The sequence below is a fragment of the Pestalotiopsis fici genome (genome assembly GCF_000516985.1).
Source record: "Pestalotiopsis fici W106-1 unplaced genomic scaffold PFICI_Scf_2, whole genome shotgun sequence".
NCBI classification, from domain to species: Eukaryota; Fungi; Ascomycota; class Sordariomycetes; order Amphisphaeriales; family Sporocadaceae; genus Pestalotiopsis; species Pestalotiopsis fici.
Genome location: NW_006917092.1, coordinates 3,336,206 through 3,350,310, shown reverse-complemented (window position 1 = coordinate 3,350,310; position 14,105 = coordinate 3,336,206). Strand labels below are relative to the sequence as shown.

Below are 14,105 nucleotides of genomic sequence, written 5' to 3'. Positions count from 1 at the left end.
AAACGGCTCTTCTCTGAGGCACGGTCTTCGTGATCCAGTGCTTGTCCTGGGCGGAATGGTGATGCCCCTGCATTCCGTACATGTCTGCATTGCATCCCGCACAACACCAACTCATTGCCAAGAATATCTGATAGCCGCAATGGACATCCCACAGGTAGCCCATGAGCCGTTTTTGAGGCATCATTGGGCGCTTTGTCTCCAACGACGGTGAAGTTACTTGCGGAATGGATGCGGCGTACGCAATCCTCTCTTATCATATGCAGATCATTCCCTGCTTCAGACCCCTGGTAGCATGTTTTGCCTGCAGAGCTATGCCGCCAATGCAACGGCAACTTACCATTGGACGATGGTTTCTTGCACAGGGGTCTACCCGACAACTGATATCGAATATCTCGGAGATTCAAGGCTCGAGGCTCGTTTTTCCATCTCAGCAAGTTTGGACGATAACAGTCACGCCCTCACATGCAAATGATCATCAGCCCCATTGCCCGGTTTTCTTGTCGAGCAGAAGCGACGACTGGAGCATCTCAATTATGCCAGGTTTTGATTCGAGGAACATTCAAACCATGGCACGGTCCGTGGGCCTCGAACGCTCGGCCTGACCCGGATCGACCGTGATCAACGATAACTCTAACACCCTGGTTCATATCTCTTATAGTCTAATGTTCATGACTATAAATGCTTTTGTGTTTCTCCTCTGAAGATGATTTTCCACACTCAAGCATCGCCTTGAAGACTAGATCACCTTACTCTGTCATTCCTGCCTGCTTTAGTCCTTCATTCGCTCATATCTTCTTTGACCATCAGCAGTCATGAAGTCTACATCTGTCGTTGGTGCTCTGCTCTTCGCTGAGGCAGCCCTCGGTGCTCGATTCACAAAGCAGCGTTGGGAGAACCATGCCAGGCGCGCTCTGCAGCGTAGCACCTTGCCACCCATCCCGGCGGATGACAGCACTCTCCAGAGCCTAGATGCTGGCAATGAGACTGCTCACGTTGACTACTCCACCAACTGGGCCGGCGCAGTCTTGATCGGCACTGGCTACACTTCCGTCACCGGAACCATTGTCGTTCCCACCCCCGAGACTCCCTCTGGAGGCAGCTCCCGAACTGAATATGTAAGTGGACCCGAAAAAAACTCATATGCTGTTGAACGACAATGCTAACATTTACAAGGCCGCTAGGTTAGTACTTGGTCCATTGTCTTGAAGGGCATGGCAGCTAGGTGACTATAACGAGACTACTGACACTTGTTATTAAACAGCGCATGGGTCGGTATTGACGGAGATACATGCCAGACTGCCATTCTGCAGACTGGCGTCGACTTCTATGTCGAGGGCAGCGAGGTTGCCTTTGATGCCTGGTACGAGTGGTACCCCGACTATGCCTACACCTTTTCCGGCATCACCATCAGCGCCGGCGACACCGTTACCATGACGGTGACTGCCACCTCAAAGTCAGCCGGCACGGCTGTCATTGAGAACGTGACCAAGGGCACCACGGTCACCCACACCTTCTCAGGCGAGACTGACACTCTGTGCGAGACCAACGCCGAGTGGATCGTTGAGGACTTTTCGTCTGGCAACTCTCTCGTTCCCTTTGCCGACTTTGGCACTGTTACCTTCACTGGTATGTATCATGTTTCCCTTAATCCAATGCTTAAATACTGACAGGGTTCAGGCGCTTCTGCCACCACCTCCAGCGGTACCGTCGGTGTTAGCGGAGCCACTATTATCGACATCAAGCAGAACAACGAGGTGCTTACCGAGTGCTCCACTTCTGGTTCCTCGACCGTCATTTGCACCTACACTGGCTAAATGTACTTCCTATGCTACTGGACAACAGACCTCTCTGAGGCTTGTTTCTAGTGACTTTTATAGGGGCTCCATGTTGCTGAAGAATATTTTGGAAACTGTACATAGCTTTTGACAAATATCCGAGGTCATGCAAATCAAGACCCTTGGATACAAAGAAGAAATGTCACGTTTAAAATGAAATGGTGCTTCGTCACGTGGCACAATTGCATGTTCTCAAAATGAATGTAAGTATGTGAATTCAATTAAACAAATAAATAATGCTTGGATATACGCTTTGCTACACTATCTAAATATATATGCCCGTTCTTGTATATGCATCATATCGGACAAAGAACGCTCACCAGAATGAGTGGATATGAAGGGTGTTCTCGTAAGTAGTGTTCTTTGAGAACTGCTCCAAATCTTTCTGCGCTTTGTTGTATGCTACCTGGGCTTTGTCCACCATGACACTCGCCTCGACTGAACCATATGCGAGCTCTTGCTTGCACCTCTCTAGTACTTGGCGGCATAAGCGGAAGTGCTTTGCAAACTGGCCCAGCTTCTTTGCCTGCGCGTGCTGTCGACAGTCCCAACATGTTGGGGCAACTTTGCCGCCTTCAGGTAGGGTAGGAGGCAGCGAGAGGATCGTATCCTTGGCTATGACGCGAGGCTCAATGGCGTGCCCGCACTTGCGGGTCAGCTCGAATCGACAAAGAGGACAGGACTGATGCGCGTCAATCCAGGTGTCCAAGCAGCCCCGACAAAAGACGTGACCGCAAGGAGAAATGACAGAGTCATTTTCACAAGCGAGCGTGTGAGGAGATGTGCTCATCTTCAGTGGTGTTTCCTGGCACACTGAACAGACCAGGTTGGTGGGTCTGTCCATAAAGAAGGTAATCTTTGGGTTCGGAAAGAAATTGTCTGTGAACTCGTATGTAGGCGGAGACACTTCATCCTCAAAACCATGCAAAGATACTTCTTCAAACTCGCGAATGATGCTACTCATGTCAAGCGCCTCAGTTCCCCGGTGTCGGCTGACGGGAGTCCGCTCACGACGCCCTGACGATGATGCGCGACTCGAAGCGCGCGAGGAGAAATCTGGGCTCTCATCTCTTCTCATTCCGTCTCTTCTAGGCCCAGTGGCGCGCGCAGCTCGCGGCCGAGGAGCTGCTCGGCTTCTCCATGTATCAACAGACTCGTTGACGACCGGCCGCCCAGCTTGGTAAGATCGTAGTCCTGACAGAGACTCGACGCTGCGTGCGAGGCGTGGTGTCTCTGCGACGAATCGAACAGGACGGATGCGCGGGACAGGAGGAATCCTGACTCCTGGAGGGCAATCCTGTGTCGATGCCGTGGAATTGAGTGGCTCGTCCATGTACTTGATCTTTCCAATGATGCTGCTGCCTGCCTTAATGGTTTTGGTACGCATTTTCCTAAGGGACCAGTAATCTCTCACCTTTGCGCTTTCTTAAACTTGATTTATGCTGATTCTCAACGTTCGTTTTGTGTATTTGTGAGTTTTTGCGTGATTCAATATTTGGCTTCTTATTTCCTCAATCTGCGAGGTGGCGCAATACCGAGGCATTAAGTATCCCGTTACTCGGTAATAACGAGCTTTCATCTATTAATACCTCATTCTTTGTACTGCGAGCGAAACGCATACTTGAAAGGGTGGACTCGAGGTTGACAAAGGAGATGTAGAAGTACAATGACATTGATGATGAAACCCATCTTTGTCTGGACGCTATAGAAACTGCCCTCTTCCATCACTTCCTTGCCTCTATCCTTAGGCACCCCAAGATATGGAGTATAATGGATTTGACATTCCACTACATCGGGTGCCTTGATTTTAGGTACATCAAACCAAGAGCCTGTACTTTCCTTGATGATTCTGATGATCTCCCTGTTGGTGACGGAATGTAAAACCACGTAGAATGGATTGTAAGACGAGCATGCAAGACTGTGAGATGTATTGAGACTGTATTAAAATGTGACTATGGGACGTGGCGGTATAGGTTGTTTAATATGCTCCAGTTTCCCTCTTTTAAAATTATTCTGTTCCCCGTAATGATACATTGCTCCCTGTGTCACTTTGCGGTTGTCGGTGGTTATTCGGAATGCCCCAGGCCGATTGACGTCCGACCTTTTCTGATTGCAATCAAAATGCACCTGCCCTGGTGGTACGATTGGGTATTCGTACAATTTTCCATCACCGTACTGCAGCCTTGCCATCTCAACAGGAGTGTGTGTTGGCCCTCTTTTGTTCACATTGCCATATTTGTGGGGATAGCCTGATTTCCGCCTGCCAGAATTGGGGTGCGGATGGGCATCCAGTTGCTGTTGGACGTGATGGGTTGAGATGGTTATATTTTGCGGGTCGCCAAAGTTATATTGCTAATATTCGTTAGCATAGTCCCGCAGTGATGTCCAGTTCTTGTTCTGGGAATGCCAAAATGCAGGAACTCACGTAACCCGAGTGTACCGGGGCACTGTTTGTCTTTCTGGGGTCATGGTGCCTTTTCCCAGCATTGATTGTGTCGTAGTCTTCCTTCGATGCGCCGCAACCCATGGTCGCAACTGTATGATAGTATCTGGTTATGATTGGAAATAATTGGCTATGCTTGGAATGAATGACTTGATGTATCGTGAGGTGGCATGGATTGTAATTGTGTCAAAGAAGCTCACCTACATAGCCTGACCTTGAAGGATGGATTGGTCTATATACACAGACTGGTCCATGTACACAACCTTGTCTATTCTATGTTGGTTCGTGTGAATTCTTGTTGGTTTCATGATTCAATCAAATGTTAGTTCCGAGATATAATTATCGCATTTCTAAAGCATCGAATGTCCGGTAGCGATGTGACATATTTTCCTTGCCCGCTATACGCGCGCGCTCGGGCTTAGTGCTAAGTGCACTGCTGCATTGAAGCGCCTAAGCTGTACGTACGCGCGACCCGAATACCTGGGTCATAAGCGCCGAGTTGGTGATGCGAACTGGCAATGTTTGCATGGAGGGGCAGATAACGACCCATGTCCTTATCAATGTGATGGTACTCAATCATTGCCCGACTGGGTGGTTTGCATCGGTCAACTTGACCGCGCCCTCCGGCCGAGCAAACGGTCGCCGTGGCGGAGCTTCTGTTAGGCGCCCCCCAGGTCCCTGCCGCACTTTTTGTTGGGTGCAGCGCAATTCCAACTTTGCGGGACAGCAACAGCGCCAGGCTCCCTCCGTCAAGTCCCATAAAGTATCATAGCATCACTGCCCTCTCGATTCCTGATCAAATCACCTTGTACTTTTCAGATCTTTTTTCTTTTACCTTCACGCTGGGAAATCTTTTGCCACGACATGAATTATTCTCCCGAGTCTCTAGGTCTAGATACTGAAGACAGCGAATCCACACTCTGGCCGCTCTTCCATCTTCTGGATAGTTGCGCCAGAAGCGAGGGTACCAGCACGCCTGCTTGGGCGGCACAGGGAATCCAGCAATGCTGCCAAGGGTGCCCGGAAGAACACCTTGGAGGATTTCTGTTCGGTTTCTGGGGTCTGCTTTTGGACCTGGTACGAGAAATCGACGTTGATCATCCAGCAATGGATTTGTTAGCAGAAGTTGTTGCAGAACTCAAGAAGCTGCCATCGATCAAGGTCAATGTTCACAACGTGAGTTACGAGGCCATTATCAACACAGTCGGGCCAGGCTGACATACATGAAGGAAGAAAAGCTGCTATGGACAGACCTTCCGGTTCTTGAGATGGAACTACTTGAAAGATTTACCGGTATGCACAAACCCGATCCACTTGTTTCAGAGCTGTTATGTTGATATGCAATCTTCAGCCCACGAATATGGCGATGCATCATTGATAAAGGAGTATCAGGATGAACATATTCGCATCAACTCATTTGCTGCTAGACTTCTCCCACTTGGTCTTAGCAGTACGCGTCCTACCGAGGCCCTGGAGTATACTCTCGAACGAGAGCCTTGCATGGACTGGGACCTTGAAGCAGCATCTGAGTATATACTCAGAGCTGGCAACACTATCTTTGAGCATTTGGACGACCCCAGATTCACCGAATTGGGGTACGAAGGGGGTCCTCTTTATACTGGCACCAAGGGTGTAAACATGGAAAGATGGAACTTTTGGAAGAAGCGTTTTCGCGAGTGTGGAGAGGCCGCAAGCCCGGATAGCAAGGCTCACCAGAAAGCACTTGAAGCCTCACGGAAGATGGACATCATAGAAGCGCAAGCAGAGCACTAATTGAGTTTACCAGTAGTGCATGCAATTCATACTTTATAATTGTGTGCAACATAAATAGAGAGAGCCTTCCCCACAATCCCATTACTGACAATCTCCCCGACCCATTTTTCATTCATCAATCTCACTCACGGTCATGCTCATGAAAGACCAGTGCTCTGACCTCAATGCTCTCTCTGGCGGGCACGTCGTCACCTGCGCCACTGTCGACAAAGGCCGTATGAGGCACCCTCCTAGCGCGACCGTCCGTCTTGGAGTCAAAGCACTTGATGAGAATGACCTCTTCGGGGGTGAGTCCATACTTGAAGTACCACTTGTGCTTGTCATTTCCCTTGACGGCAAAGGTAGCGCCTTTGCGATTCGGGTATATGAGGCCTATGGGAACAAGGTCGTCCTCTTCCACCGAGTTGGCTTCTGCCAGGGCCAAGGGGTCACGCAGCACAGTCTTGATTGGACGCCAGACGTTGATAATCTGCACTCTTCCCTTGAGTAGCTCATCTGCATCGTTTGGGAGGTGGTGAGGGACCCGGCTCAGGGCCGCCTCGTAAGTCTGATCGATGTGCACACGGTTCACCGGGCCACGGAGTTGTATAGGAGAAGTGGTATTGGTCTGATCTGGATCCGGACGGCGAATCGTATGGTCAAATATGAAGATGCGCGAAGCTCCAGTCCTATAAGTCGGTTAGATATTCACTTGATAGTAGGTACTTTATGGAGCTACGACTTACGCATCCTTCAACAGCTGCTCAGTCTCTTTGTAGTACTTGTCCTTGACCTTGTCGTCATCCACGAATTCCTTCTCCTGACTGACGTGTTTGTAGATTTGGAAACCATTCTTGTCTAGTGTGAATTGCGCCTCCTGGCCGGAGATGTCCGTGATGCGGACTCGATGCTCTTCAGTCGGGCGCTCGTAAGTCTCCGGCCGGCCAACGTAAGTAGGCGCCGGGGGTGAATTATCCTCATTGGGCTTGAAATAATGCAAAATGGTGTCCACGTCGTGTGGTGATATGGCAGAGGCCTCGGATACGTTAGCAAACATAGTCGCAGCTACGACGGGGAGTTGAACATCGGCAGTCGCCATTATGAAGTGGTCTGGTCAACACTTTTATACAATACTATACAGGCGAAAATGGATGTTTGTGCATGGAGTTTTCTTGACTTGTTTGATTCATTTTATATATGATCGTTGCGCCCCTATACATTTTCGTCTATTTGGAGGGTTTGTAAGACCCCGCAATCGCGGCAATCACGCCATGCACCAATAAGCCGTCCGTCAAGGTCAATCGCTACACGGCCGGCTTGACCCAGCAAATCGGAGACATAATTTATTTCTTGTATTATAAATCCAATAACGGTATTTCCATCACCTGCCCTATGCTGGGGGAAATCGGTCGTCTCTTGATGTGTCTTGATGTTGTGCAACACGGGAACGGACCTATTTTGCACCCAATCAGGAACCGACGGCACAATGTTATTTGCGAAAACCCCCCGTTGAAGAAATCTTGGGAACTTTCCGCTTAATAAGAATTGCGAAACACACCACTTCTTAGCTACTAATAATTCTTTAGTCATTTGCGATTGCCTCATTTCACGCTTTGATTTGCACAAGCACATTATTAATCTAGTCAGTCGATATGCGAGAAGTGACATCACATTTCACAAATCTATGGCGTGGAGGCCGCATGACCTGGGTATGTACCTATGTAGGTACCGTAACCAAAGGCTAGACTATGATCCCTCGACTAGGTACCTATTCCGGGCACCACGTTCAGGACTTTTCGTTCTTTGACAAATGCTGTATCCCCGTCTTTGTCTCTGTATGTTCCGTTCTTAGGTTCTGATGCTTTATGAAGAAGCTAGCCACCGTGCAGACGACCGACAAGCCCGTGTACAAGATGAATATGTTTCTCAAACTCCAAGAAAATGCTTCTAGAACCGCTCGGCGCTGTTGCGGGTCTTCAATTATTTTCGGGATGCCAACATTCGCCGCTGCCTGACTGCCCGACAGAGCCTCGAGTACGGATTCGCTGAGACCTGCAGCTGCAAGGGACGTTTGTTGAGTGTCCATACTGTTCTGAAATACGACGCCTCCCACCACAACAGATAGGGACATGGCGATGTTTCGCAGAAAGATGAGGGCGGCTGTGGCTGCGGCAGTGTCGGCCTGACTGACACTGTTCTGAATAGCCGCCATGGGTGCTTGAAAAAGCAGCCCTGGGCCGAGAGCGCCAATGATCAGCAAGCCTACAAGCATGGCAACACTCGTATCGGGCCCGAACAAGATATAGAGGCCACTCCCAAGAGGAAGGAATAGCGAACCGATCCACATGAATTCCCTGTAGCGTCCGGTGAGATGGATTGTGTATCCGGCCACAAGCTCACCCACGGCTTGGACAATAATCAATGGGAGCAATAAGACACCACTTCGAATCGGCGAAGCTTGGAGCACGCTTTGAAAGTACAATGGCATGTAATACTCGATACCAATGAGGACCATGGCGTGCGCAACCACGACGGCGAAGACGGCGTCATTGGACCAGCTCTTGAACACGGCCAGGGGCATCATAGGGTACCGGACACGTTGCTCGGTCAAGATAAAGACGCCAATCATGGCGGCGCCGAACACGACCAAGCAAATGACCTTTGGACTGTTCCAGGGGGCGATTGTGCCGCCAAAATCCAGTCCTAGCAGGATGAGAAGGGAGATGGCGAGTATTGAAAACGTACCAAGCCAGTCAATGGCCCTAAGACCTTCACTCAGCTTGGTTCTTGGGTTGTGAACGTCCAAGAACACGGTCATGAGGCCAAACGTGACCACGCAGATCGGAACGTTGATCCAGAAGCACCACCGCCAGGTCGCGGATTCTGTAAACGCTCCACCAATCAGCGGCCCAGCGGATCCTGCCAGGGCCCAGACGAAGCCCGAGAAGCCCAGGTAGACTGATCGCTCGCGCACACTGAAGAGGTCAGAGATGGTGATGATGGAGAGCTGCACGAGTCCGCCGCCAGCTGCTCCTTGTAGTCCACGGCCGGCAATGAGCATGGGCATGTTGTGGGCCAGTGCCGCAATGATACTCGAGATTGCAAACAACGTCACCGCAATGAGCAACACTGGCTTTCTTCCAAATACGGAGCTTATAGAAGACCATATAGGGCCAGATGTTGCATTTGCCAGCAAGTAGGCACCTCCAATCCAGACATAGCCCGCCGCCGAGTGTAAGTCTGCGCATATCGTCGGAATGGACTGGGCGACAATGGTCGTGTCGAGTGCGGCCAGGAACAAGGACAACTGCAGTAGGTATATCAATCGTTAGCGTACTTCGACAATATGTTGCATCACAGTGAGAGATGGGCATTGAGCTACCTACATAGAATGCCGCTAGAATGAGATATAGCCGGGTTTTGGTGCGCGTCACCGTGTTCTCTTCGGCGATTTCCAATGGTAAAATTGGGGCATGGTTGGAAGACGCGGTCGTCGGCGGCTGCTCGGGCAGCTCTCCAGCCTGTACTATAGGCTGGGCGGGTGAAATCTCCATAGCAAAGGCGTTGAGTCGTTCAAGGTCTAGTAGGATGTATCGAGAGTTGCTTTGAGTAGATACAGAATCATCAAGCTTATTTCCACAGGGAGAGCAATTCGTAGGTACACGGGCTGCTTTTAACAGGCCAATCCGCGACGCGGGGTAAAGCCGGGGTACGGCACAGCACTGAGCACGACATGCTCGCTTGGGCAGGGCAGGGAATACGCGTTATGACTGTTTGCCGAATGACTCACGGTTAGGAGAGCATTACACCGGCCTCGCCGTTCTTCGGCTAGACCTATATCTTGGAATTGAGCATTGAAAGACGGATGGACAAAGACATGTTATGGCAAGCGCTGTATTCAACTACAAAGTATTGCTGTGTGGGGTCACTAAATAATAAGCTTATTTTGAACGTGGTCTTGATTGAGCCTCTGCGCACTTGTCAATCCGTGAATATGATGCAAAGAAGAAAGGAAACTGGGGTCATTGCAGCTCAGCGTATATAGTTGGGACTTGTGTATATACTACAACCCTTTTCTCGTCTAAATTGTTTTTTTTTGTTTTGTTTTTTACCTCGCCCCTCTATCAATCATCGCAAAATCCACTTGTTGTCCAGTGTCCAACTGAGCACTGCACTGCTACTGATCCACATCTGATGGAGCCTAGAAATGAACAGCACGAGAGGCTCTGGCGACCCGGTGCATAGTTGTTCTGGGCGATTGTGATACTGGCGTGTGAATTATTTGCCATATGATAAACCTTGCCGAGCGCTCTATGGACCTAGGTGAAGTTTGGCAATCAATTCTCACTTGCCCTGTAACAATGGACATGGTAGTCATTCCGTTGCAGGAGTTTGGGCTGGAGAGCGCCAAGTCAATGTGCATGGGCCACGTTGTGATCGCTCGATGCCAGTATTCTGGATGAGAGCCGAGTCTTGTATCTTCCAGCAGACAGCCTCTCTATCGCTTCAAATTCTTGGGCTACGATATATTCTGATTTTGTTTCACTCTTTTAGTTGTCCACATTTGACCTCATTTTTTATTTTGGTGCATCGTTCACGACTTTTGTTACAATTGGCCGTTATATGCGTTGCAAGCATCCACCAAGACCGCACTTCCATACCATACGACGTGGATACATTCATTTACAACGAAAAGGCCTTTACATACTAGGTAACTTTGAACCCTAATTTTCGTGACCAAATGTGGCAAGAAGTACTGTCAATGAGAGAAGACAATGCTACACCTGGTAGTTTTGAGACCGTCAAGAAATATGGAAATGAACGCCAACGGTGAACACTCAGGTAGAGGCACGTGTATCTTGCGCCTGTAATAAGCACGAATACACAATTTCACATGATTTCCAACATCAGTGACGAATTAAATAGAACGACTTTACATAACAAAAATCTTGGTATATTTACGACTTTGAAGGAGATTTAATTATGGGAATGATAGGATTTTAACATGAACCTATTTCAAGTAAAGCATTCAATGGCGAAAATGATGCTCAGTATTGTTGTTTCGGTGATGTATTTGGCTTGTTTTGACCTACAATATGGAGACAACATACTTCGGAATGCTTCACAGCCTATAACATTGTATGCTCGATCATGAGTTCCATCTTCATTTCCCGAGCCTCGCTTTCTATCCACTATCACAATCCGCGACGTGCATTATCGCATCAATGCCGAGCTTTTCGAAAATCAAACTTGCTAACCACTTTCAATTCTTGGTTGCATAATACTATCTGTATATTTAGCAGTTCATGTGGAGAACATTTGGATGAAGGTGCGTGAGACAACAGTACGACTGTATCGAGATTAGTGGCTTTTGTCAAATGCTCACTGATAAAACATTGCGGCCTGGGCAAGGTAGAATGACCTCATCTCTCTATCCTCGAAAAGCATGGAAGAACGCTAAATAGTGCTGGTACAGATCTGGTTCCTCTTGAAAGATGGGATTAATGAGTTGAATCACGTGCGCAACTCATTTGCAGGCCTGGCGGGAAAACAATGGATATATGAAAGTCCGGCGTGGCGACGGACTGTGCTAATGAGTACCGGTAGGTCTTGACTTTGATGGTTCAATGCCTGGTTGAATAGATGTCCAAATTGCAAGATCAAGATAAGGAGCCAGAGCACCCAGGGCTCTGGGGAAGAATATTGGCATCTTAGCTGCAGTGAGCACAACACGTGGCGGCGAGCTGACGGCTGGTGATGGCGTCGCGTTGAGTTTATTGGCACCTAGACTATGAGCCGGGGCACCAGAGCTTAAATTCAATTGCACACACCCCAAGCTACGCCATTATTCAGGCACATATATGAATCTCACTATTAACTCCTAATGTCTCCGAACAGCAAGCATAGATAATTCTGTCCAAAGCGGAGCAATTCGGTAAAAGCCTCGAGACGCGGTTCCTGTTTTGCAAAAACGATTTGTACAAAGGCTTGGAATATCAACATATATCGCATACTGTCATTACTGTCTGGTTTAATTCTAGAATGACCAATTCTAGTAGCTGGCTGGAGATATGCGTTTACTCCGGGCAACCGAAGCAATGTGCTCATGTTTTCAATGAGCTTCAACCCCTGACCTCTGAGAGTAGATACGGTCTAAAATCGAGCCCTCCAATAATATATACTTTGAATCCAGTGCATTCCAAGATCGACACAACTACAGGTGCATACTGAGTCGAGCACAATCGCATGTTGAATTGAGATCGAATTTTATACTGGAATGATCAACAGATGTAAGATTCCCCACCTTGACAATATCCAGATGTTGGTATATGTGAAGAGCAAGGCAATATTCCGCCGCCATCGCGGACCCCGATGGATCCAGACAACACGGGAATTGCTCGCGTTAAAGCCATTAGCCTGGATCGTAAGCACGAGCCCACCGCATCAAATCGTGTTTGTACGAGGGCCTTCTGGCATACACAAGGCCCAGAACTGCACTAGACTCAGATTATCTGCACCAAAATAGGATAATATCTTGCTGACTCTATGCATTGAGTAATGAACGAGATCATTTTCAAGTGATTTCAAGAATTGTTGATTACCTCCGAAAATCTACTTACGCTGGGAGCGAGACAACTTAGCATTGCCGGGGCCAGAGGTCTAGAGGGACATGGTATGCATGCATGGTCCTTTTGAGTCGAACCAAAGGAAGAACAGTTGAAACCTGTGATCATTCAAAGGAAGATCTACATGTCATAGCATCAAGTGCAACATCTAAAGAGCACCCCTTATTGACCCTATGAGGCACATTAAGGACTGCCCTGATTCTTGCTCAGATCCACTTCCCGCAATGGAGGTCAATGCCACCTTGAATATAGGGCACGAGTCAGGAACCATGATCTGATAGCCTACGCATCAACTGCCGGCTAACCTTGTCTTAGGCCGCGAAATGTGGCACATTGACAGGAAATTGTTAAGCAGATCAACTTCCCAGCGACCGAGAGAGATCAAGACATGATCGTCATTTGCTTCTCAAGCACAATGTACACACAATTACCGCCACGGACAGTTCGCCGTCTATCAATCAGAGTAGCACCCAGACACACAGGTTCGCGTGGGATTAGTGAACGTGTATTCGCATTGCCCAACGTCCTATAAGGTTTGCCTAGGTCCTTGGCTAGGGTCTTGGCTGAGATAGCTATTGGCAGCTAGCAGTGCGGACACTGCGAATGGTAGCTCCCGGATCACCGCGGCCTGGGCCACCGTGCTTAGCGGAAGTCTATACCCCATCGCGCCCAGATATTCGGTTTGCTCGAACGTCGCCGATCAACGGCTGCGGGTTGTCTCCCACCTCTTGCTTGACTTTTGTCCCAGTGTACAGTGGTGGTGGGGGAGCATTACTCTTTCTGGCTTTCGTACTGCTGCCAGCTTACTGCACGCCCTACCTGGCGCACAGGCGTAGTTCGCCCAAGCCGACTATGAACGCGGCCACTACCAGGATTTAGCTCGCGTCCAAGCGGAGGCGAGTCGTGATGTCGCAGCAATCTGCCGGAAGGGATGGGGTATTTCAGATTTACAACGGGCAGAGTTGCTCGTAGACGAATTTTCTTATATCATCCCTTAAAATCAATCCAGACCAGACCCTGAACTTTCATGGTATTTTGACGCCGACGAATTGGTTCTCGCATCGGGAAGGGGAGACATTATCTGTAACAAGCCCTCCACCGAAAGAGAATACCAACAACGACCCAAGCGAGTGTCTCGCTGTCTCATTACCCTGGTCTGTCAATTCTCAACAGGGTCATTTGGATCACGACGCTTGGATCTCAAATTCCGGCGATTATCTGTTCGCAACCCGCATCTGCACACAACCAGGAAGATACAGAGAGAGGATGCTAAGGACATAGCGGCCGGTAACACTTGTATCATCTGCCTACAGCAATCCACCACACCACTACCATCACCATATGAAGGGCAGCAGCTTATACCGTCCCGATGTCTCCTCGCGTCGTGCCTCGGATTCCAGCGGGGTCGGAGCCCCTTGGCGCTCTTATTATCGATGTTATGATATCGAT

The 14,105-nt window shown here is 49.0% G+C and overlaps 5 protein-coding genes across 5 annotated transcripts; 2 read left to right on the top strand and 3 right to left on the bottom strand.

Moving 5' to 3' along the window:
* Nucleotides 1–812: 812 nt before the first annotated feature.
* PFICI_03185 (uncharacterized protein) lies at nucleotides 813–1,814 on the top strand (the record flags this gene model as incomplete). The annotated part of the gene is made up of 4 exons (XM_007831766.1): nucleotides 813–1,115; nucleotides 1,174–1,181; nucleotides 1,262–1,626; nucleotides 1,678–1,814. The coding sequence occupies 4 exons, from the start codon at nucleotides 813–815 to the stop codon at nucleotides 1,812–1,814; spliced, it is 813 nt and encodes a 270-aa protein (XP_007829957.1).
* A 337-nt stretch (nucleotides 1,815–2,151) lies between these two features.
* PFICI_03184 (uncharacterized protein) lies at nucleotides 2,152–3,222 on the bottom strand (the record flags this gene model as incomplete). Its single annotated transcript, XM_007831765.1, has 1 exon — nucleotides 2,152–3,222. One exon carries the CDS (start codon nucleotides 3,220–3,222, stop codon nucleotides 2,152–2,154), a length of 1,071 nt encoding a protein of 356 aa, XP_007829956.1.
* A 1,920-nt stretch (nucleotides 3,223–5,142) lies between these two features.
* On the top strand, nucleotides 5,143–6,051 carry PFICI_03183 (uncharacterized protein; the record flags this gene model as incomplete). The annotated part of the gene is made up of 3 exons (XM_007831764.1): nucleotides 5,143–5,454; nucleotides 5,508–5,571; nucleotides 5,630–6,051. 3 exons carry the CDS (start codon nucleotides 5,143–5,145, stop codon nucleotides 6,049–6,051), a joined length of 798 nt encoding a protein of 265 aa, XP_007829955.1.
* Nucleotides 6,052–6,172: 121 nt separating this feature from the next.
* On the bottom strand, nucleotides 6,173–7,129 carry PFICI_03182 (uncharacterized protein; the record flags this gene model as incomplete). Its single annotated transcript, XM_007831763.1, has 2 exons — nucleotides 6,173–6,719; nucleotides 6,777–7,129. 2 exons carry the CDS (start codon nucleotides 7,127–7,129, stop codon nucleotides 6,173–6,175), a joined length of 900 nt encoding a protein of 299 aa, XP_007829954.1.
* A 687-nt stretch (nucleotides 7,130–7,816) lies between these two features.
* On the bottom strand, nucleotides 7,817–9,584 carry PFICI_03181 (uncharacterized protein; the record flags this gene model as incomplete). Its single annotated transcript, XM_007831762.1, has 2 exons — nucleotides 7,817–9,337; nucleotides 9,417–9,584. 2 exons carry the CDS (start codon nucleotides 9,582–9,584, stop codon nucleotides 7,817–7,819), a joined length of 1,689 nt encoding a protein of 562 aa, XP_007829953.1.
* Nucleotides 9,585–14,105: the final 4,521 nt, after the last annotated feature.